The 23429-nt window shown below is 46.2% G+C and overlaps 1 protein-coding gene across 3 annotated transcripts in view; it reads left to right on the forward strand.

Annotated features, from left to right (window-relative positions):
* The window catches only part of TASOR (transcription activation suppressor), a 208983-nt gene that overhangs the window by 30442 nt on the left and 155112 nt on the right, over window positions 1-23429 (forward strand). For all 3 annotated transcript variants that reach the window (XM_073574135.1, XM_073574137.1, XM_073574136.1), the window contains 6 exons: window positions 7877-7908; window positions 13563-13668; window positions 13754-13857; window positions 13957-14060; window positions 17410-17482; window positions 17777-17851. In XM_073574135.1, the coding sequence (XP_073430236.1) occupies window positions 7877-7908; window positions 13563-13668; window positions 13754-13857; window positions 13957-14060; window positions 17410-17482; window positions 17777-17851 (494 nt within the window). The remainder of the gene's footprint in view (window positions 1-7876; window positions 7909-13562; window positions 13669-13753; window positions 13858-13956; window positions 14061-17409; window positions 17483-17776; window positions 17852-23429) is intronic.

The raw sequence follows: 23429 nt of genomic DNA on the forward strand, positions 1-23429 counted from the left end.
GTCTGATTCCCTTTTCCTTCTTCCAGAAGGCGTCCGCCAGGGTCTACCAGCTTCCAAAGCTACCCTTGCCAGGTGGATCAAATCCACCATACAAGAGGCTTACCGCCTTAAAAATTATCCTCTTCCGGCCGGTATTACGGCACACTCTACACGGGCGGGCGGTAGGGGCCTCCTGGGCCATTCGGTACCAGGCTTCGGCACACAAGTGTGTAAGGCGGCCACTTGGACTAGCCTACACATGTTTACTAAACACTACAGTTAATACCCAGTCCTCAGCGGACGCGAGCCTGGGTAGACGGGCCCTGCAGGCGGCGGTGCCCCAAGTTTAGGGACCTGTCTGCACAATATTCGTCCATTGTTTCCCACCCAGGGACTGCTTTGGGACGTCCCATGGTTCTGTGTCCCCCAATGAGGCGACAGAGTAAAGGAGATTTTTATGTACTCACCGTAAAATCTCTTTCTCTTAGCCTCTAATTGGGGGACACAGCTCCCACCCTGTTGCCCTTACGGGCCGTTGTTACGGTTGAGTTCTCATATTGTTCTTTGAGCTCGTACATAGTGGCCTTCTTACAGACATGGTTATGTTATTTATGTTCCTCCTAATGCTTTTGCACAAAACTGGAGAAGGCTAACGCCGACCAGGGGTGTATACTGCAGAGGAGGAGCCAAAGTTAATCTTTTTCAGATTATGCAGTGTCGCCTCCTAGTGGACAGCAGCATAACACCCATGGTTCTTTGTCCCCCAATTAGAGGCTAAGAGAGAGATTTTACGGTGAGTACACAATCTCCTTTTTCCACATGAATTAATTTTTTTATCCCTTAATAAATTATTCACAAACACCGTGAATAGAGACAGACTGTATTTTTATGACTTGTGATAAGTCTTATTTTGCATACGTATCTCCATTGTTTACTTTTTAAAAAACATGCTTGTTTGAATAAAGATGGATTACTATTTATTAAAATTGGGCGTTGACTTCCACTTTTTGTAGGATTAATATTCAAAATTGTGTAACTTGCTGTTGGTCCTACCATGAAGTGGCTTGTATAAAGGATGTTCATTATGCCCCACTTCATGGAAGGGCTCCTGACACGTAGTACGCATTGAAAGTCCTGGCTCATTAACATATGACAAATATGAAACACAAAAACTTTAAAGTGTAACTTCAAAAGTTTTATTATAATAATTTGTGTGTATAATAAGTTTCTTTGTATGTGTATAAATATATATAATTTCTATTCCAACTGTAAACTATTAAAAAAACAGAGTAAAGTTGCAATTTGCCGCCAAAAATATTTTTCTTTATCGCCTTATTGGGGGACACAGATTACCATGGGTGGTATGCTGCTGCTGCTGCTAGGAGGCTGACACTATGCAAAACAAGAAAATTAGCTCCTCCCTGGCAGTATACACCCACCGACAGGCACCAAGCACCTCAGTTTTTGCTTAGTGTCTGTAGGAGGTGGACCGGTATCTTCTCAGATCCGCAGTTACTAATTCCTTTCTTTCCTTAGGTGTTTGTCGAACTTTTTAATCCTTTCTCGTTTGTTTTTCAGGTTCTCCGTCGGGAAACAGGGTATAGTTATCACCCGGATTTCCCATATCAGGCGGCTGAGCGAGCAGTGTGGTGTCATCCACATCGCAACTCTCAGTACCGCAGGCAGGACTTTTCCCCTATCACCATTCGGTGCTATGGGCTGGTGACGGGTGGCCGGTCCTTGCCAAAGCAACTCCTCACCCCTCTCCCGGGACAGGGCTGAGAGGAAGACGGTGGCAGCCAGTGAGCTATCCTTCGCTCCCAGCAGGAAAACGCCATCTTCTGCATGACAAAGGGTAAGAGGACCTCTCCCAGCGGCCTGTCTGCTCGCATGGCCCCTGCAGTCATCCTCTTCAGGGACGTCAGGTAAGAGTCTGATCGTTCCCTTCAGCCCTGCATTTCTCTGAGCACATTTGAATTTCCCGCTCCTCCTTCTCCACTACAAGCCGCGCATCTCACGCTGCAGCCTCGCTACCCTCTGTGCAGAGGCACACAGCGGTCCCACATGGAGCAGTCTCCTGAGTTATCTGCGGGGGTTTTATTTTATCACGGGGGGGGGGGGGGGGTTCACAGCGGTCTGGCGCAGGCTCACCTCTATGTACCGGTGCCGCGGCCATTTCAGTTTACAGTTGCAGATGGGGGAGGAGACCGCGTCACTTTCACTTTCTCTCCTCCCCGCTCTGTACGCGCTCATTTCCTCACTCTGGGCGCGCTTTTTTCACGCCCATTCCACCCTATCACTGGACGCCTTTCTTTTTAGAGGCATCAATCTCTTTTATTACCGCGCCCCTCCGCTGCCATTGTCCAATCACGGCCTGGCGCCAAGCTCCGCCCACCGACCTCACTGCCAGCTTCCAGCCTGCAATTTAACTTACTTCCTCACTGCTTGGGGGACACTTCAGGGTCCTGCTGCTCGTCAGATTCCCGGTAGGCTCGGTGCTTTATGGCAAATTGGCTCTCCTCTGCAGTCCCTGTCTATTTAGTGCGGCCATAACGAGTGACCAACCTATGCCCAACCCTTCAACGGCGCTTTCCTTTAAGCTCACCGTTACTCACTACGCCTGTGCACGCTGTAAAAAGAAGTGGGCTTCGGGTCAGTCGTCACCCTTCTGTCCGTCCTGCAGTCCTTCAGCTATGTCAGCCTCACAGGAGCACACCGATTCCCGTGATGAGGGTACTTCCCCTCTCCCAGAGTGGGCCGTTGCTATGTCTCAGTCGGTCTCTGATCTGACTAAAGTGTCTCAGTCCCTGGTCCAGGTCCTAGAACGACTACCAGTTATTTACTGCCACCTGTGCGCCGACCGCCTCTCGGGGTGAGTCGTCCGCTCCTGACCGTGACCTTCCGAGAGACAGACAGGGCAGGAGCTCTAGGAAGGGGGCTCTGTCTACTTCGTCCTCTAGCTCGCAGGGTCCCTCTGAGTCTGCCAGGTTTCATTCCCCTTCCTCCGATGACGACCCCAAGTCTGGCGATGAATCTCAATCGGAATCTAGTTCAGAAGCAGACAACGTTTCTAAAACACGGGACATGGTCGATAGCCGAAATGGGACTATCTTTCAAACCCTTAAAATTAAGCAAGATAAGGTTCCCCCTCAGGAATGCTCTGTGCTCCTTAAACGAGCAAGACCTCCGTCTCGAACCTTTCCCAATCACAAAGAGTTCGAAACTACCTTGTCCAGACACTGGGAGCGCCCTGAGCAACGTTTCTCAGGCCGCAAGTACTTAGACGTGCTGTACCCTTTTGAGGCAGACCTGCTCACAAAATGGACCAAGGCTCCCGAGGTGGATCCCCCAGTTTCCCGGATAGCTTCTAAAACGGTTCTATCCCTGCCAGATGGGGCATCGCTTAAAGATCCTACGGACAGGCAGATTGAATCTCTGGATAAGGCAATTTTTGAGGCATCCGGTGCCTCCCTCTGTCCTATTTTCGCATCCGCCTGGGTAGTGAAAGTCATATCCGCTTGGGCAAAAATCCTTCGCAGGGGAATATTGGCGACAGCTCCTCAGGACGAGTTGGCAGATCAGATTAACCATGCCGGTAAATACCTTTTGGCCGCCTCCTTGGACGCGGCCAGGTGCGTAGCAAGGGCTAATAGCAACATAGTAGCTATACGCCGAGTCCTTTGGCTAAAGTCATGGAATGCGGATACCACTTCAAAAAAGTCCCTTACTAATCTGCCATTCCTCGGTTCTAGGCTCTTTGGAGCCAAGCTGGACCAGCTAATCTCCGATGCCACTGGTGGTAAAAGCACTTCTCTTCCCAAGTCTCGACCAAAACATTTTCTTAATATAAAGGGTTTTCGGCCGTTTAGGCCTTTTCGGCCCTTCTCTTCTACGGACAGATCTGCCCAGCAAGATCACTCCTCTGCCACTAGAGAGCGAGCACAGAAAAAAACATCTTACAAGCCCGCTCCCCGCTGGAGATCTAGAGGACAATACTCCATGTCTTCAGGCGCCCGTTCCGGCAGGTTTTCCTCCAAGTGACGGGTCACCCCCACCTGGAAGTTCTTCCAGGGTGGGAGGCAGACTTTCCTTTTTCGTGGATGCTCGGCTGTCTGTCGACGACGCTTGGGTCAGAGAAATCGTTGCATCCGGATACAAGATCGAATTTGCTTTCCCCCCCCCCCCGAACAGACGTTTTTTCCTGTCTCGGCCTCCGAGACAGCGGTCCCAGATTCCGGGGTTCCTTCAGGCTATTTCCTCCCTTCTTTCCGCCGGAGTAATTGTTCCTGTCCCCCCAAACGAACGGTTTTCAGGGTTCTACTCAAATCTCTTCGTAGTCCCGAAGAAAGACGGCTCCCTTCGTCCAATTCTGGACCTCAAATTGCTCAATCGCCACGTGAAGATTCTTCATTTCAGAATGGAGTCTCTTCGGTCGGTGATGGCATCCATGGTACCCGGGGAATTCCTCTGCTCTGTGGACATACGGGACGCCTATCTGCACATTCCGGTTTGCGTGCAACATCAGAAATATCTTCGATTTGCGATTCAGGAAGATCACTATCAGTTCACGGCTCTTCCCTTCGGCCTAGCGTCCGCTCCTCGTGTTTTCACGAAGGTGATGGCGACTGTCATGGCCATCCTTCGCTCCAGAGGAATAATCATCATCCCTTATCTGGACGATCTCTTGAGCAAGGGCTCGTCCCGTCAGGACTGCCTTCAGAGTTTTCAGATAACCCTGGACACTCTCTGCCGCCTCGGTTGGCTAGTCAACAAGGAGAAGTCCATTCTGATCCCCACTCAGCGTCTGACCTTTCTGGGCATGGAATTCGACACGAATCTAGCCTGGGTTTTTCTTCCGAGGGAAGAATTTGCGGCCCTTTCCAAGGGCATCAGAATTCTCAAACGGCCAACTCCCATTCCCATTCGGTTCTGCATGAAGGTTCTGGGGAAGATGGTGGCTTCCATGGAAGCAGTGCCCTTTGCACAATTTCATCTTTGCCCCCTCCAGCTGTCTCTGCTTTCAGCCTGGGACAAGACCACGATGTCCTTGGACCATCCCATTCTCCTCCCTCTCAGAGTGAGGCAATCCCTCACTTGGTGGTCACTGCCTGCGTCAGTTCTCCAAGGGAGGTCCTTCCTTCCGCCTCAGTGGCAAGTCATCGCCACCGATGCCAGCCTTCTAGGATGGGGAGCAGTGTTCCATCAGAAAGCGGCCCAAGGACGCTGGAATCCACAGGAAGCTCTTCTCCCTATCAATCTTCTGGAGATCAGAGCAATCTTCCTCCTTCCGGCCTCAGTAAGTGTGCTTTTCAGCCCACTCCCCCCTCTTTTTCTACAGCCTGGCATCTGCACGCCTTTTCTTACCACTCCCAGCCCTCCTCTTCCTCCTGCGTCTGCAATTTTCCGGTAGCTGGACGCAGAAGTTGGCTCAACTCTGTAGGACCTGCCTTCCTCCAATCATCCTGCAACCTCACTTGTTCTTTCGGACAAAAGTCTGGGAGCAGTTCTTCAGAGCCTGTGAGTATCTCTCCTCTGCAGACTGATGCTCTCCTCAGCTCTCTGTCCCCTAACCTTTTGGCATAATCAGTTATTGGGTCTGCTTCTCATCATGCCGATCTCTAAAGAAGAGTGCTCTCGCCCTGCTGCTTTTTCTTCATCTTCTGCTCTTGTCAGGCACTTTGCTTTTCATGTAAATGTAAACTCCCTTCAGGTCAGTCCTCTCCCTTCTGTCAGGACTGCAGCAGCCCCCCCCCATGCCTGCTACCCAGGAGTCCCCTACTTCCCCAGGAGAGGGTGGTGCCCCTATCCCAAATCCCAATGCGGGTTACCTCTCTGTCGCAATCTGTCACGGACCTCACCACGGTGTCCCAAACCCTGGTGTCCGTTCTTGACAGACTGTCTCTTCCTACCTCCGCTGTTGGTAGCGGATCGCATGTCTCTCCAGCTGTGTCTACTAGCAAGGGCCGTAATAGATCTAGGCAGGAACGTTCTTCCTCCCGCACCCTTTCTCCCCTTGGCCTCCGCTGGCGGACATCTTTTTCCCGGTCCTCTTCCCCAGAGTCAGCCGTGGTGGTTTCGGATGTACCATCTGAGAATTACTCGGACCCGGATTCTCAGTGCACCTCTTAATAGGAGTGACATGGTCCAGAGCCTTACCGTGGCAGTTAACCAGACCTTTAACATTGAGGATACTGCTACGGATCCCGCAGAAAAGGCGGTTTCGTTTAGACACTCGAGATAAGCTCCTAAGGTCTTTGCCCTTCATACAGGATTTAAGGAGTTACTTTTCAAGGAACGGGATAACCCAGTCAGCCGCTTCCAAAGAGGGAAGCGCCTTGGTATTCTATATCCCTTCTCTCCTGAGCTCACTGAGAACTGGACCACCTCTCCGACTGTGGACCCTCCGGTTTCCAGACTTTCCAATACGGTCCTTCCTCTCACAGATGGAGCATCCCTCAAGTATACCAACGACAGGCTCATAGAGTCCTTGGCATGGTCATCCTTTGAAGCGGCCGACGCTACATTGTGCCCTGTCTTTGCCTCCACCTGGGGGGCAAAGTCTATAACAGCAAGGTCTAAGGTGCTCAGTCAGGGCATTCGTTCTGGAGCCCAACCGGAGGAATTGGCTGACCTCGCGGACCAAATTAGCCTTGCAGGGAAGTACATGGTATCCGCCTCCCTGGACGCTGCTGCACGGGCGTCCAGCAATATCGTGGCCATCCGAAGGACCACTTGGCTTAAGGCATGGCAGGCGGACTTGCCCTCAAATAAGGGTACACGGCCTTGTGCGCATAGTGGCCTTCTAGCCTCCAGGTCGATTGCTCACTGGATCAGGACGAGTCAGAGCAGAACGCCTTCTCCTGGGTTTAAGGCACACTCAACCCAGGCAATGGGTGCCTCCTGATAGTACGCATAGGATCTCTGCCCTGCAGCTCTGTGGAGCGTTAATCGATCTTCCACATGTTCGCAAAATTTTTCAGAGTCCATGCCTACCCTTCAGCGGACGCCAGCTTATGTAGAATAACTTCCCACTGCCGCCTGCATCTGACCTGATTGGAGTTGTCTGCTATTCCCTCCCCTTGGGTACTGCTTTGGGATGTCCCATGGTTTCCTGTGTCCCCCAATGAAACAATGGAGAAAACGTGATTTTTGGTTACTTAGCGTAAAATCTGTTTCTCCGAGCCTTCACTGGGGGACACTGCACCTTCCCAACTTTAACAGCTCTGTTTACTGTTTTGTTACTGTTTTGAATTTGTGTGTTTTCTTTCTCTTTTAGGCTTCTTTTACACTAGCAAGTTTTTTTTGCGGCCCGTTATTGCTGGCTGTATCGCCGCCAGAACGGACCGCAAAAACTTGCGGATCGCCGTTTTTCAGTTTTCCAATACTATGGAAGAAGTATTGGTAAAAAAAAAAAAGGCTTTCCGCAAAACCGGAAGTGACGGTGCACCACAGAAACAAACTTTTTGCAGCCCCATTGATTTTTCAATGGGGGCTGTGTCCATACGCCATGAAAAAGGTCGAGCAGGCTATTGGGGCCGCAAAAACAGCCAACAAAAACACGGTATATGTAAAAGAAGCCTTACTTGTTACTTCTCCTCCTCCTGCTTTCTCACTAACTGATTATCCTAGTGCCGGTGTGGTGTACACTGTGGAGGAGCTAACTTTTTTTGTGCATAGTGTCAGCCTCCTAGCAGTATACTCCCATGGTTTCCTGTGGGGAAGTCCCCCTAATGAAGGCTCCGAGAAACAGATTTTACAGTAAGTAACCAAAAATCCTGTTTGTTTTTTTTTTTTTTTTTTTTTCAAATCCCGTACAGTTGAATACTTTTCTAGTAAAACAAAAATCAATAATTGTCCAATTCTTTATTGACATAATGTTTGTTTTTGTTTTTAACAGGCCAGTAAACGTCAGTGTTGATCATTATAATGGTATGTATGTGAAATATAGCCAATTCCATGTCATACTATGTCTACAATATGCATTAATAAATCCTATTTTAGGACACATTTTGAAAGGAGTGGTGGCGATGGGTGGAAGTAGTTTGGGTTGTGTTGGGCTGGTTTGCTGGGGAGGGTGGCTGTGTGGGGAAGTTGGGTTGTGTTCTCCCCATGGTTGCAGGCCGCTTCACAATCTGTGGGTGGCTGTGATGGGATATATGTTAGTTTTCTTATTGTCTCTCTTTTAGTGGATTGGCCAGACATGGTTTGAATGTCAGTGGGTGAATGGTTTCCTTGTGGGCGATTCCTTTATTTTCTTTCTTTTGGTGAGCATGTCACATTTAAGAGTGGAAAGAGACCTCTTTCTGCTGTGGTTTATATTCTTACAGCATAGCTTGTTTTTTGACAAAAAGAAGTTGCCATATTTTTCAAACTATAAGACTCACTGGACCATAAGGCACCCTTAGTTTTAGAGGAGTAAATTGTGAAAAAAAATGAAGCAAAAATGTGGTCAATTCTGTACTTAATATCCCCAATCCTGGTGTATATATGGTCCCCTCATCCCCTTCCTGATACACATGGCTCCCTCATCCCTATCCTGGTATGCATGGGCCCCCTCATCCCTATCCTGGCAGTAATGATCGCCCTCACTCATCCCTATACTAGTGTGAATGGCTCATCCCTATCCTGGTATGCAGAGTCCCCCATCTCGTCCTAGTATGCATGGCTCCTCATCCCTATCCTGGTATACATGGCCCCCCATGCCTATCCTTGTATGCATGGCCCCATCCTTATAATTGGCTCCCACCCCCATCCCCTTCCTCGTATTCATGGCCCCATCAGAAAACATTAAAAAAAAACAAACCATTACACTTACCCAGTGTCAGACTGGGGTGGCAAGGGCCCACCAGTAACATTGATTCGGGGGGCCCACTGTTCAGCTTCATTCAAATATTATATTACTCTCTCTTGCAAATTTACTGTACTTTTTGCTTCTATATAAACAAACTAGGTAGTTTGTTGAATGAATGATGAGATGATGCTTTTGTCTATACATAATGAATTAATGTATTGGCCAACGACTGCTCATGTTTTCTGGTAAATGGCTTACTCTTGCATAAGGGCCCATTGGAGGATTCTCCTGTGGGCCAGTCCCTACCCGGTGTTCCCTTGCAGCGTCCTGCTCCGGTGCCAGCAACTACTCACAAGTAGAGGACAGCTGCTGGAATACTCGCCGGGACTGTGAGCGCAAAGAACAGTGAGTATTCATTACTCTTCAGTAGTGAATATTCATTTCTCTTAAGTAGCGGCACACGTGACCGCCGGCAGCAGCAGGAAGCCAGTGGCTGCGCGCTACTGAAGAGCAATAAATACTCGCTGCTCTTTGCACGCCCAGTCTGGTGAGTATTCTGGCAGCTGTGCTCTGCTTGTGAGCAGCGTATGACATCCCTGACATGCACGGTTTACAGACAATAAGCAGTTGCTGGCACCGGAGCAGGACGGTGCGAGGGAGCGCCTGGTAGGTAAGTGTAATGGTTTGTTTTTTTAATGTTTTCGGATGGGGACTTGCATACCAGGGTGGGGTACAATTAATAAGGATGGGTGTTATGAACTCATTTTCGGCTCCACCAGTTGAGCGTTCCCCTCCCGTTCTCCCTCTGGTGGTGACAGGAGGTTGTGAGGTTGGTTTAAGTGGTAGTGATCTGCCACCTGATGAGGAAGATAACGATTGGATCTCTGGAGTATCAGACTGGATATAAGACAGCCGACGCCCTATCCTAGTGCTGGTGATTCAGTCTGCTTCTCAGGTCCTGGACTTAAGCTCTCTTCCAGTCTTCTCAAGTTAAGTTTGTTTTTTGCTATTGTTCACACTTGCGCTTGTTGGTCAGTTCAGTTTCTTGTGTGGTCAGCCTGCCCCTGCTGGGGCTATGCTGAATTTCCACTCCTATTTATCAGTATTTGCCAAGCTGCTTTTTGTCCCTAATTGGATTGTCCTCTTTTTGCTCTGTCTCAGAATATTTCAGAGTGCTGATATAGGTGTAGGAGTCTAGTGACTTCAGGCTTAATTTTGTTATCAGAAGTGTTGGACAATATTTTTGTAGGTTTTTTTTTTTGGCAGATTGCAGACAGTGTCTTTCCTTTCCTGTCCTGTTTAGTTAGCCGGACCCCATCGTTTGCTCAGCCTATTTTCCTGCCTTTGTTTGTAATTTCATCTTGTTTCACCGTCAATACATGTGGGGGGCTGTCTTTCCTTTGGGGTCTGCTCTGGGGCAGTTAGTTTCCTGTTTTCCTGCTTTAGGTTTATGTAGCTCTTCGGTTGTGACGAGGCGTCTAGGAACATCGTAGGAACGCTCCACGACTGCTGCTAGTTGTACGGTTAAGTTCAGGGATCTACAATCTGCATAGTTACCAACTTCTCTGGTTTTCTGAGACTTAGCTTGTTTATTTTTTCCTCCTCTGTGACCCATTCATAACAGATGGGCCATGTATACCAGGACCAAGGTTGGGGGGCAATCATACCAAGATACTATTATTAAAGAGAAATTAATATTCATTGTCCTCCACGCCCATGGGCGTGGAATGCAGTGAATATTCATTTATCTTAGCAGCGAGAACAGGAATTGGCTGCAGCTGCTAGCTCCAGCCTCCTGTGACCCGCCGATGCTGAATCCCCACCACATCTAGACTATACACCGTACGCCACCGTACATCCAGACTATAGGACGCACTCCCCATTCTCCTTCACATTTTTGGAGGAAAAAAGTGTGTCTAAGGCCTCTTTCACACTTCAGTTTTTTGTGTCAGTTAAAATCTGCGGAAAAGCGGATCCGTTCTTAACTGATGTGAACGGATGGCATAGGATCCTTTTTTTTTTTTTACGGATCTGCAGAATGAAGAATTTTAAAGGCACGAGAGAGAGAGAGAGAGAGAGAGATTTTTTTTTATCGTCCACCAGAAAGGAATTCAGGATTAATTTTCTCCCTGACTTCCTTTCTCCGAGCATGCGCACTGGAAAATGCGGATCCTACAACAAAAAAAACCTTGCATGGTCCGTCCAGGCATGCCGGCGGACGCAAAAAATTTGGCGGATCCGCAAAAAAACGGATCCAACGGATGGCCATCCATCAGGATCTGCCAGTAATGCAACTCAATGGGGAAAAAAAATGGCGGATCCGTTTTTTCAAAAAATGGCTTTTGATTGATGGTCAAAAACGGAAGTGTGAAAGAGGCCTTACAGTCCGAAAAATACGGTGCGTCACAAGGTCTCAATGCAAGTTTGAGAGCCAGAACGAGGCTCTCATTGAATTGTATTGAGTGGTAACCTCCTACTCACTACTTAAAATACTGGAGCGATCTAGTAGGTCACAAACTGCCAGAGACTGACTGGAGCGACGGTGATAAAAGTAAAGATGGTGCCAGTGACAATTGAGTCAGGGACCTTAGATTAGAAGCACCACCGAAAAAACACTGGAGTGGTGCTTTACATGGTTACAACATGACTACGGATGCGGATGCTAAGGGCCCCGTCACACATAGCGCTCTCGCTAGCGAGATCGCTGCGGAGTCACAAGTTTTGTGACACAACAGCGATCTCATCAGCGAGATCGCTGTGTGTGACAGCGATCAGCGACCGGCCCCCCTGCCAGTATCACTGATCGCTGTAGAAAAGCCCTGAACATTTTTTTGGTCACTGGTCTCCCGCTGGCCAGCACGCATCGCTGCGTGTGACAGGCGGAAGACCAGCGATCAGCTGGTAACTAACGTACACATCGAGTATCTAAGGGACGCACGTCCCTTAGATACCCGATGTGTACCTTAGTTACCAGCTCCCTGCATCAGCGTGCTGGTAACTAAGGTACACAGCGACGCCGGGCGCTCGGCGTCGCTGTGCTGATCGCTGTGAAGCTGTCTGTTTGACAGCTCACCAGCGATCACATAGCGACTTACCAGCGATCCTGACACATTGATATCGTTGTCGGGATCGCTGGTGAGTCGCTATGTGTGACTCCAGCTTAAGTCCTAAGGAGTTGAGGTTTTATCTAAATTGTTAATGTCCTGTATTTTAAGGATGTGAAATGAAACAAGGTGATTTTATCACACACTTTGTAGAGCTGGATTATCTACCATTTGATTATGGTCTACTCCCCAAAACACTGGTGAAATTCAGAGATGATGGTGTAGATTAACAGGCTGTGTGCCCACGTTGCGTTTTTTTAAGCGTTTTTCGGGGTCAAACCGCATCAAAAACGCTTAAAAGAAGCATCCCATTCATTTTAATGCATTTTGGCCTTTTTGTGCCAATGGATGCGTTTTTTACCGCTAAGGAAAGCGGTATACACAGCATGTTCATTAATTTCCGCTTAGGTCTGCGTTTTTTGGCTATTTCCTATAGTCCAAAAGAAGCGCGGAAAAAAATGCATCAAAAACGTACGGTTTTGAGCAAAAAAATGCACGGAAAAACGCGCGTTTTCTGGGAAGGAGACCCGTTTCCTGAGCGTTCAAAAACTCTACTGTGGGCACATAGCCTCAAACTAAACGAAACAGAATTATAGTTTAAAGGGGTTGGCCACTTTAACTTTTTAGAACAGTTTTCCTCACAAACTGGCCACCACTTCTGTTCACAAAAAAACGACTGATGGAGGAGCATGTGACCAGACCTGTCCATGAGTCATTTGTACATTGTTAAAAGATCCTTTGCCAATTTTGTATAGAATAGTAACACATATGAATATAAGGTTATATTCATACAGTAACTACCGTTGAACACCTTGGTCTGTTACCGAAAATGTATTTATTTTTTTATTTATTTTTTTTTTTTCTACAGCTTTTTCCCTACCATTAACTATTTTTCTCCCTAAGTCTATGTATGTAGTGTTGTCAGTGTGTCATTTTGCTCTCCTACTGCTGTATTCTCCGGTATCCAGTGCTGTCATTTTACAAGGGGGAAACATAGAGATTGAGACGGTTGTCCGAATAGTGGACAACTCCTTTAACGAAATATACAGGACAATGTAAAAAAAATACACTGTTTACAATGTAAATCATGTGCAGAAAGTCTTCAAATTATGAACTTGAACTAACTTGCATTTGACTCCTAGATAAAATGTAAGATGTTAAAAAAAAAAAAAAAGAAAAAAGCCTCATTGCTCACCTCTCTGGCTGCCTGTCTGCTCCTCCTCTTTCCGCCGTCACAGACTGCATCTTCAGCCTCTTCACTATAGGCCAGATCTTCCAGGTGCGTTTCGCCCTCGTAGGTCATTGCTCATTATAAGGTTGCGATGCATATCTTGACTTCACAACCTTACAACATGTAGTGACAAGCTCCTGATGCCGCCTATAATTAAGAGTTTGGAGAAAATGCTTGCAACGGTGGAAGACGAGGACTGGGGTCGGACTGAGAAGGTGAGTATGAGTTTGTATTTTTTTCCGGCCCTACATCTTTTTCTGCTTGTATACAAATTCAAGTTATGAGCAAACTTATCGAGCCTACCCAGTTTGTAACCTGGGGATTGCCTATATTGGATATTTAAAGTTAAGATTATTTGGATGAAATATATGTATTTGCTAAACTATATCCTGTATAATACAATGGTTTTTGATTTACAACTCTAATATTGAACTTATTTATTTGGTTACTTTTGTAGACCGTAGCAGTTTTATTTTATGGCGAGGGCAGCTTTTGAGTAAAGGAAAACTTCTGTGCCTTGCTTCTCTGAAATCCACAAGCGGCCCTTTTTTCCCATACAAACTGTGAGTGCCCCAATTCTATGTTTGCATGTTAGAATTGTTCAGTTTTCCTTGCTATGCAATAAATGTAAAACGTTTCATACCCTAGGCCTGATAAGATTGATTTGGACATTGTCATGCGCCTGGAGCAAATTAAAAGAAGAATTCCACCATTGTTGTTCTTTAAGGAAACCCACAGCAGGGGTAAGGAAGGTAAGCATGGTGAAATTATTAGATTGTGGTACGATAATTTAAAAAAAAAAAATGCCTTTTTTTTTTCCTATTACAATTTTTTTTTACTTTAATTTTCAGTTTTAAAAGGTGGAATATATAGTCGTCTCTATGAAGTGTCTAACAAGACAAAGACAGGAAAAGAATTGCAGAGTTTATTACAAAAATTGGAGAAAGAAAAACTGGTAAGATTTTATTTTTAGTGTTAAAGGGTACCAGTCACCTCAAACGTTATTTACCTGTGGACATAGGGGTAATCTACAGGTAAATGGTGTTTAAGCCCGGATTGCGTGAAGAATGCTGTCAGGAAGAGGTTGTTTTTTTTAAAGTCCCTTTATCATGCCCTTCTTTGGGGTGAAGCAGAAAACCATAGGTGTATGCTGCTGCCACCAGGAATTTGATACTTAAAAATTACACCTACAGAAAAAGCCTGCTCCTCCCCTGCGGACTGCACCCACCTGTAAACACTGGAATAAAGCAGTCAGAGAAATTATACAACTATAAAGAACAGCATACTAGAAGAGAGCAAGAAGTCATAAACTGCAAAAGAAATGAACATGCTAAAGAGCCATAAGGGTGTATGCTGTGTCCCCCAATGAACTACAAGAAAAGGATTATATGGCAAGTACCTAAAGTCTTTTTTTTTTATTTTTATTTTTTTTTTTTATTATTAATCACATCATTGGGAGGGCACTGGAAACCATGCGATGTGGGAAACCGAAGAAGGCCAGAAAATAATCAGAGAAAACTTAAAACTGCAGTTTCAACAGTCATGCCATTAAAGTGAGTGACCGTGAATACCGGAGGCCCATTCCTGGACAAGGAGGCCCTGGGAAGTAGAGTTACACAATCTGGATTTCTCCACAGAATGTCTGAGAAGATAATTACTTCTGGTCCAGGCCAGGGCCACAAGGATGACAGAAGCCCCTTCTTACTTGATCTTCTTGATCAGTTTTCTTCCGTCTGAAGGAAATCTGGTCAAAGCCTGGAATGCCCCATTGAAGACAAATCTGAAGGAATATGTCCTGGAGAAGAGACCTACTATCTGCGGAGGGTTCTTCGTGACTTAGGAAATTCGCAGCTCAGTAGTCCACTGCAGGTATGTGGACTGCTGAGATTGCTGGAACTGTTCATTCTGCCAAGAGAAGAATACAAGAGCTCTCTTCTATGGCTGTGCTCTTTGCCTTATGAACTTATGGTTGATGTAATGTCATGGTGGTGGCATTCTTGTATTGGATCCAGATGGGTAGACCTGATGACTGGTCCTGTCAATGGAGAAGGACCCTGTGCTCCACAAACACTGTAAAGTGGACTTCCATATCACCACTCCCCAAAGAGAAGACTCTCATATATAATAAAAAAAATAAATAAAAAATAAATCTTTATTTTTATATAGCGCTAACATATTCCGCAGCGCTTTACATTTTGCACACATCATCATCACTGTCCCCGATGGGGCTCACAATCTAAATTCCCTATTAGTATGTCTTTAGAATGTGGGAGGAAACCGGAGTGCCCGGATCAAACCCACGCAAACACGGGGAGAACATACAAACTCCTTGCAGATGTTGTCCTTGGTGGGATTCGAACCCAGGACCCCAGCGCTGCAGCCTTGCTAACCACTGAGCCACCGTGCCACCGTGCCGCCCATATATAATGTCATGATCTGCCAGAGAATAGTAAAGCAAAATGCTTCTGAGGTGAGGGAAGTGAGACTTGCCACCAGACCAGAGACTGCCTGACGGTGGGTGGAAGGAGAACTGAACCATCCAGTCTTATCCCAACGAGAAAAGAGGGCAAGTTTCAGGGGTATTTTAATGGTATTGAAACTGAGCAGAGAGTTGTCTTGATGGCAATAACAATCTTGTCCTCGACGCTCCTGCAGAAGTTAGGGGAAAATGGCAAGGAAATGTCCACAGAGGACAGTCTCCTTGTTCCGTGAAGACTATAATGTACGAGAGACTTTATGCTGAAACAGCTTAGTTAACAGCTTCAAGTTCAGAATGAGCCAAATTGAGCCTTCCTTCATGGGCCCAACGAAAAGGTTTGAATATAATCCTGTAAAGTGCTGCTGTTGTACTGGAATTAAAACACTAGCGCCTGATCAGAGATGTGAGGAGATGGTTTGAGAAAACCTGTCATGTAGGTTGCCACTTTGATACTACTTCTCCATCCTTTCCCCACCTTAATGGAGGGTAGCACAGATACGCTTATGTGAGGAAGAGGCAACTATCTCTGAAACTCATGCGTCGTGACTACAGAAACCACATGTTTCGGAAAAAGAGAAACCTGCCACCCACCCAAAATGGTTCCTAGTTGTGGACTGGGCTTTGTAATTCTGATGAAAACTTGATGTCTTCTCGCTGGTGAGATCGCTGTGGCGTCACAAAATCCGTGATCTCGCTAGCGAGATAGCGATGTGTGACGGGGCCTTAAGCTTAATTGATTTAGTCCGATGTCTGCAAATGGATGTAGTTTGCAGGGGAGGACTTGACCTTTTTTGTGTGTAATTCTTAGTATTGGCCTCCTTTTGTCAGCAGCATATACCTATAGTTTCCAGTGTCCTCCAATAAGTCTTGGGGTATGTTCCCACGGTCAGTAAATGCTGCAGGTTGGATGCTGCATACATCCACAGTGTCCAACCCGCAGAGTCCAGATGTTACTGCATAGTTTATGGGATTTCAAGAAATCCCATGCTCACTATGCGTACTCGGACACCTGCAGCTTCCCTGCGTAGACAGACATGAAGCACGTCTTTCCAGACCGCAGCATGTCTATTTATCTTGCGGAGACGCGTCTCCGCAAGATAAATATCACCTGTACAATGTTTTGGACGCAGTTATTCCGCACGGTTCAGTGAACACATGCGGAATCGCCTGCGTTCAAAAGCCGGCAACACTTTGGACGCAGCGGCCATGTGCTGTGTCCAGAGCGCTGCCAATTGCTCACCGTGGGAACATACACTCCCTGCCGCTGCTGCCTTCGAGTCATAGGGAGCTGGTGCAGGGAGCGATTAGTAACTGAGTTTGGCTGTAATCGCTCCCCTACACTCTGACAGCCATGCTCTGCAGGGTTTAAACGCAAATATCCTACATCACCCTATATCCACAGGTAAATAGCCGTTTTTAAGGTGAAAAGATCAGTTTTTAAATTGGTGCATGATGTTTTTTTTTTTTTTTTATTTATTTATTTTTTATTGACAATGTAATAATGCTGCACATTACACAATTCCAGTGGTTTGCATTGGTAATATATTGCATGTTGAGCTTTCAGATGAATTGAGCTGGGTTGCCGGAGCAAGATACTGGTATGTTCGTTTGAGCAACTCTGGCCTAATAAGGCAAACACTTTGTGTTAATTTATTTTTTCTTATTTCTAAATAGTTTAATCATGTAGCATAATGTCCGAGAACACTTGAGAATTCAATTTCTTTCCTAAAAACCTTATCATTGAAAAATAACAGGAAAAAAACCCATGCAATTTTTAAATTCCTCTGAAATATTTAAACTTACCTAGAATTTTTCAACCTTGTAGGCTCTAGTAAAGCCCTTGGCCGATGGAGGTTTCTTGCTGTTCTTTTTCCCAACCCCTATGACTACTTCCTATGGTAGGTGTTTTGTTATCTTCGGAAAATTAAAAAGGTATTTCATCCAAATGCATTTTTACACTTGGGATAAATGTTTGATCAGTAGGGGGTTCGACCTGTTGATCATTAGAATAGCGTCACTGCCACGACTTGATGGATTTCGAATGAAGCCATGATTGCGCATGTCTGCTGCTGCGTCATTCAAATTATATGGCTCTGACCAACACCTGGGTGGGTAGATGGTAAATGCTTATGGCCGGAATAACCATTTTGTAAAGTTTCTAGTAAATCTAAAATGGTGTTGTAATATTTCAGGTTCTCAAAGTACAAAGTCGTACCCCCTGCATGCACTTTTTATTTATCCAGAGTCCAAAGAAACTCTACAGCTTGGTAAGTATAATTCTGATGAAAATCTATGAATCTACAGTATTGTCTGTCTCGTAGGAAGCTTGTGTTAACAAAAATTATTAAAAATAAAACCCTTTCAATTACAACTCTCAATTACTTTATTACTAAAGAAAATATGCTCTTGTCCCAGACAGGATATTGATATTAGTAACCATTTTAACTTATTGTCCCAGATTTTAAAAAAACAAATCATCCAGAATGTTGGTAAATTCACCACAGGGCAATTAAAGGGGTTGTACGGTATTAGTGACTGCAGGCTTGTAGTTTATGTAACTGTAGACTTGTGAGTCCTCACATCTCATGCACTGCACCCTGGGGGATTCTTCAGCGCAGGGGTGGTGGTCACATGACTGCTAGTATGCAATATGCACAGTCCCCGCCACATTTCGACTACACAGTTTGTCCTTTCTTAATACACCCATCCAGTCAGAATGTGGCCGGGAGTATGCATATCTGAGAATCCCCACAGAGTACAGTGTGTACAATGTGAGGATTCGTAAGTCTCTGCAGTCACGTAGAGTAACTGCAGACTTGTATTTTGACCCCTTTCCGATATCGGGCGTAATAGTACGTGGATGCCGGACTCCCTCCCTTTGATGTGGTCTCCGGCAGTGAGCCCACTTATTTCCCGGGACATGTCAGCTGTTTTGAACAGCTGACATGTGCCCGCAAGAGCTGCGGGTAGAATCACGATCCACCCACGGCTATTAACCAGTTAAATGCCACTGTCAACTCTGACAGCGGCATTTAACAAGTGCTTCCGGCAATCGTTCCGGAAATACGCAAACCGGTGACCCCCGACACGTGATCGCGGGTCCCCGGTGAGTTGACATGACAACCGGAGGTCTTCTGGAAACCTCTATGGTTGTCAGTGTTGGCTTGCTGTGAGCGCCACCCAGTGGTCGGTGCTCATGGCAATCTGATCATCGCCTCTATGTAGCAGAGCCGATCAGGTTGTGGTAGCTTCTTGTCTCCCATGGAGACTACTGAAGCATGCCAAAAGTTAAAGAAATTAAGAATCACCCGCTCTATCAAATTAAAATACAATAATGGGCGATCAAAAGATCGTATCTGCACCAAAATGGTATCCTTAAAAACGTCAGATCAGCGCGCAAAAAATAAGTCCTCACCCAACCAGAGATCACAAAAAATGGAGACGCTACGGTTATTGGAAAATGGCACAATTTTTTTTTTTTTTTTTAACAAAGTTTGGATTTTTTTTCAGCACTTAGGAACCCAAAATCTTTGAGCCTTCATTGGGGGACACAGGAAACCATGCTGCCAATAGGAGGTTGACACTATATGCAAAAAAAGTTAGCTCCTCCCCAGCAGTGTATACCTATCAACTGGCAGGAAGTTCATCAGTTAGTGGGAAAGCAGTAGGAGAAGCAACAGGTATAAAACTATCATAATATAACCAAAATAAACAAGGGCGGGTGCTGTGTCCCCCAATTAAGGCTTCAAGAAAGAGATTTTACGGTAGGAACCCAAAATCTTCATTTCTCTATCGCTTAATTGAAGGACACAGGAAACCATAGGACGTTCAAAAGCAGTCCCAAGGGTGAGTAAAAGTAGTACCTTCAAATCAGAGCTCAGGTCACTGCTGCTTTTAGGACCTTTCTACAGAGATTCCCATAATACTAAGCCTACATGTGAACCTTATAGAACTTGGCAAAGATATGACAGGAAGACCATGTAGCAGTCTTAACAAAACTGCGAGACCGACTCCTGGTGGTGGGCAACAGAGGAGGCCCTTTCTGAGCGAGAGGACTGCGCAGTGATCTTAAATGGATGCGATCTGTCCATTAGTCAGTAGGCGAGTACATTCTGGGATTAAGAACAGTGAATCTGCCATCTGATGGGTGCTGTCCTGGGAAGGTAGCTACAGAGAACTCTGCCAGGTCCAGTTTGTTTAAAGAACACTCTGGATGAAGAAAGGGAACAAAAATGGACAAGAGGAAGAAAGACAATATCCTCACTGGGGAGAAATGCAAAACACCACCTTAGGGAGAAAGGATGGTATCGGACGCAACACTACCTTTTCCCAGTGACACCCTAGATAAGGAGAAAAGACAAGAGATCTGCGAGTCTGGAAACTCATCGGACAGAAGAAATGGCGACCGGGAAGGCAGCCTTCCAGGAAAGGAGTGAAAGATGTCTTGTAGAGGATTGAATGTTAATTCTTAAAAAATATTGAGTAATAAGTTGAGATCCCAAGGTGTTACCGGAGGCCGGTAGGGGGGAACAGAGTGCCCAACTCCCTTCAGAAATGACTTGATCTGCAGGCAAGACGCTATAATCTTTCGAAAGGGATGGAAAAAGTAGACACCTTTCTCCTCGGGAAACTGAAGGACTGGACAGATCTCAGAACCAAATGTAAGAAGGACAAAATGGAAAACAAATGAAAGACCCTTGGAGAGGTCTGATTAGTTACACACCAGTGGAGAAAGATTCTCCACAAACGGTGGGAAATGGGAGAAAAGGAAGGCTTCATAGCTCCGAACATGGTCTGGAAAACCAGATTGGAGAAATCGGCTGATTTCAGAAACATGGTTTTAGTCATGCCATTAAATAGAGTGCCTGAGAATTCTGGTGGAATAGGAAACCCTGCGAGAGAAGATCTGGAAGATCCTGGAATTTTTACGGAGTGCCCTTGAGGAAGTTGATTATTTCTGCGTACCCGTGTCTTCTTGGTGGATGAGAATGATGAACACTCCCTCTGTCTTGATCCTCTGAGGGACCACCCTAGACATCAGTGTTAAGGGAGGTAACCGGTACGGGAGGGAGAACTGAGGCCAAGGAATTACCAAATCGTCAGAGCCAATTGCTATCGTGACGTGTGATCTGGAGACTCCATGAAGAATCTTGTGACTTGTAGTCCAGTCTATTAGGTTGATGTCAGGAAAGCCTCAAAGGAGCCACATGTCGTGGGAGACTGGTTCAGGGACCACTCGTCGGTGGTGGACCTTCTCCGCTGAGAAACTCTGCTGCCCAGATCTCCACTCTCGGAATGTGCAGTGCCAAGATCATAGCTGAATCTGCGGCACTTCTGACAATACTGCTATACTTTGGGTTCTTCCATGAAGGATAATCTCTGTCGCCGCTGTGGCGTTGTCTGTTTCGACCCGAAACTAATCACAGAGAATTGCAGGAAAGGTAGAGCAAGAGAGAGGGACCCAAAATCCAGATTGTTGATGGTAAGGGACAATTCCTGAGTGGTCCATCGGTCCTGGACTGTTAAGTTCTGAAAATCTGCTCCTCAATTGAGAAGATTGGCTTCTGTAGTAGCGATCTTCCGACAAGGTGTGGGAAAGATCTTCCACAATTGAGTAGAGGAGATTAAATTCACCAGTCTAGAGACTTATTTATCTGGAGAGTGGCGTGATTAGTCGATATAGGGAGTGAATCAACCAGTCCTATCTTGATGGCAGAAAAGAAATTGAAAAGGACTCGCATGAAGGTAGGCAATTGGAACTGTTGCCATTGATGCAACGTCCTACCAAAGACGCGCATGCAGAAGCGGAGCAGAAGTGCAAATGTGCCTCTGACTGATAGTCCCGCGTGATAGGATCGAGGGTTTTTCCTTGGGTAGAAAAAAAACTCTTGCTGGTGCTGTGTCAAACAGCATTCCCAGAAAAATCAATGTTGGACCGGGACCAGAGACTATTTTGGGATGTTGATAACCTAGCCAAGATGGAAGAGGTGACCAGAGTGCAATCATGGGAAAAGAGCTCCAAACTCCTTGGAGAGGAGTCCGCGGCAAGATCTGAACTCAGAATCCAGGTGCCAAGGAACAACAGTGTGGAGCAGAGAGCCGGAAAAAAAAGCATGTGAATGGCGAAAAGGGACGATGCTGATGTGGACTCTAAATCGTTTTGAGGCCGACTGGTCCAGTTTATGGAAATTAGTACTGATAACTTGAGGTATGTTGGTAGCTCTTGATCGATTCAGACTATCGTGGGTAAGAATCCTTACATGTGTAACCGCTTACCTTGATGTAAGAAAATTCCAAAAAAAGGCAGTATAATTAGTGAGGTCTTACCATTTGAAAGAGGAGCTCCAGCTAATGCCTGTCACAGCAAAAGCGGAGACAGTGTCACTGACGCGCCCAGTTGGGTATGATTGTTGACCCGCAGGGTCAGACATAGCTAGGGATTCCCTAAGTTGGAATGGGCTGTCATGGTGAGACAGCGCTGTCCCCAAGATTTGTAATTTAATCACAGAAAGGGAAAAATCACAAGATTACCACTCTACTGAGAAAGGATACAATCTTGCCGGAGAAGACGACTCGTTTACGTGATGTTCGGACATCAGATCCAAGGCTGAAGAGACTCTCGTGCTCTTGGCTGCGGCTTGAGAAGGACAAAGTGCTATCCAATCTCTGTAAGAAAGTAGTACGGAAACAGACAAATAATTGAAATCTCGCTAGACCCCTTGGGCTGCACAACGATCAGCCTTAAGGATCATTGTAAAAGTAGGACCTGGTACTGGACAGAGCACTAGACACGCTGCTGCTATTTGTCATGTTGGGTCTAACTACTGGCTAGTGGGTAGCGCAGCTGAAATGCATTGCGGACAGCAATGTAGTTAACAGTAGGTGGAGGTCCTGACCTGTTGGATGATTCTTGGCAAATTGTATTCACCAGATGGAGGACAAGGCCCTTGGGTCGTAACCGTAATCAAGATTGGGTTGCTTGGTAAATAGTGAGTCTGCCTCCCTGGATAGCGGTCATGTGGTACATGATAGATGGTGTGACTTACTTACCGGATAGCGGAGAGAGCACTTACATTTGCTGCTGCGATCGGCCATGTGATGCATGGTACATGGTGCATCTGACTCACTGGATAGTGGGCAGGAAACGTGGACCACCACTGCAAACGCCCATTAGGAACGTGACAGGTGGTGCATCTGAGTCACTAGATGGTGTGTGGTAAATGGTACGTCTGACTCACTGGATAGTAGACATGAGACAACGACCACTGCTGCATTCGACCGTTAGGCACGTGGTAGATGGTGCATCTGACTCACCGAATGGTGGACAGAACACTAGTACAGCTGCTGCAATCATTCAACCAGGAGGTACATGGTAAATGGTGCATCTGATACACTAGATAGTGGTCAGAAAATGTGGACTGCAGCTGTGATTGACCACGAGGTACATGGTAAAAGATACACCAAACTCACTGGGTAGGAGACCAAACACTAGTGCTGCTATCCCTAAAGCACCTAAAGTCTAATTCCCCATGGATGGAAAAGCTGGTGATGGGCATAGGGAAAAAACACTCCATTGCTGCGGTCGAGGTCTGGATACCTGACCGAAATGGAGAATAAAAAGGGGGCCAGTGGAGGAAGAAATGTACAGACTCTGCAGGAGCTACATTGGGAAGGACTATAAGATATTGTATACATAGACAAAGGACAACTATGTCTGTCTAAAATAAAAATGTGTCCTGGAGTCATGAACTTTTTTTTTTTTTTTTTTTTTTTTTAACTATAGCCTTAGTGACACAGGTGCTATAAGCTGCTGAGTCACAAGCTCTGGACATTAGGAGGAGAGCT

Source organism: Dendrobates tinctorius, unplaced genomic scaffold (assembly GCF_039654945.1).
Source record: "Dendrobates tinctorius isolate UK_male_01 unplaced genomic scaffold, ASM3965494v1 ptg000038l, whole genome shotgun sequence".
Lineage (NCBI taxonomy): Eukaryota > Metazoa > Chordata > Amphibia > Anura > Dendrobatidae > Dendrobates > Dendrobates tinctorius.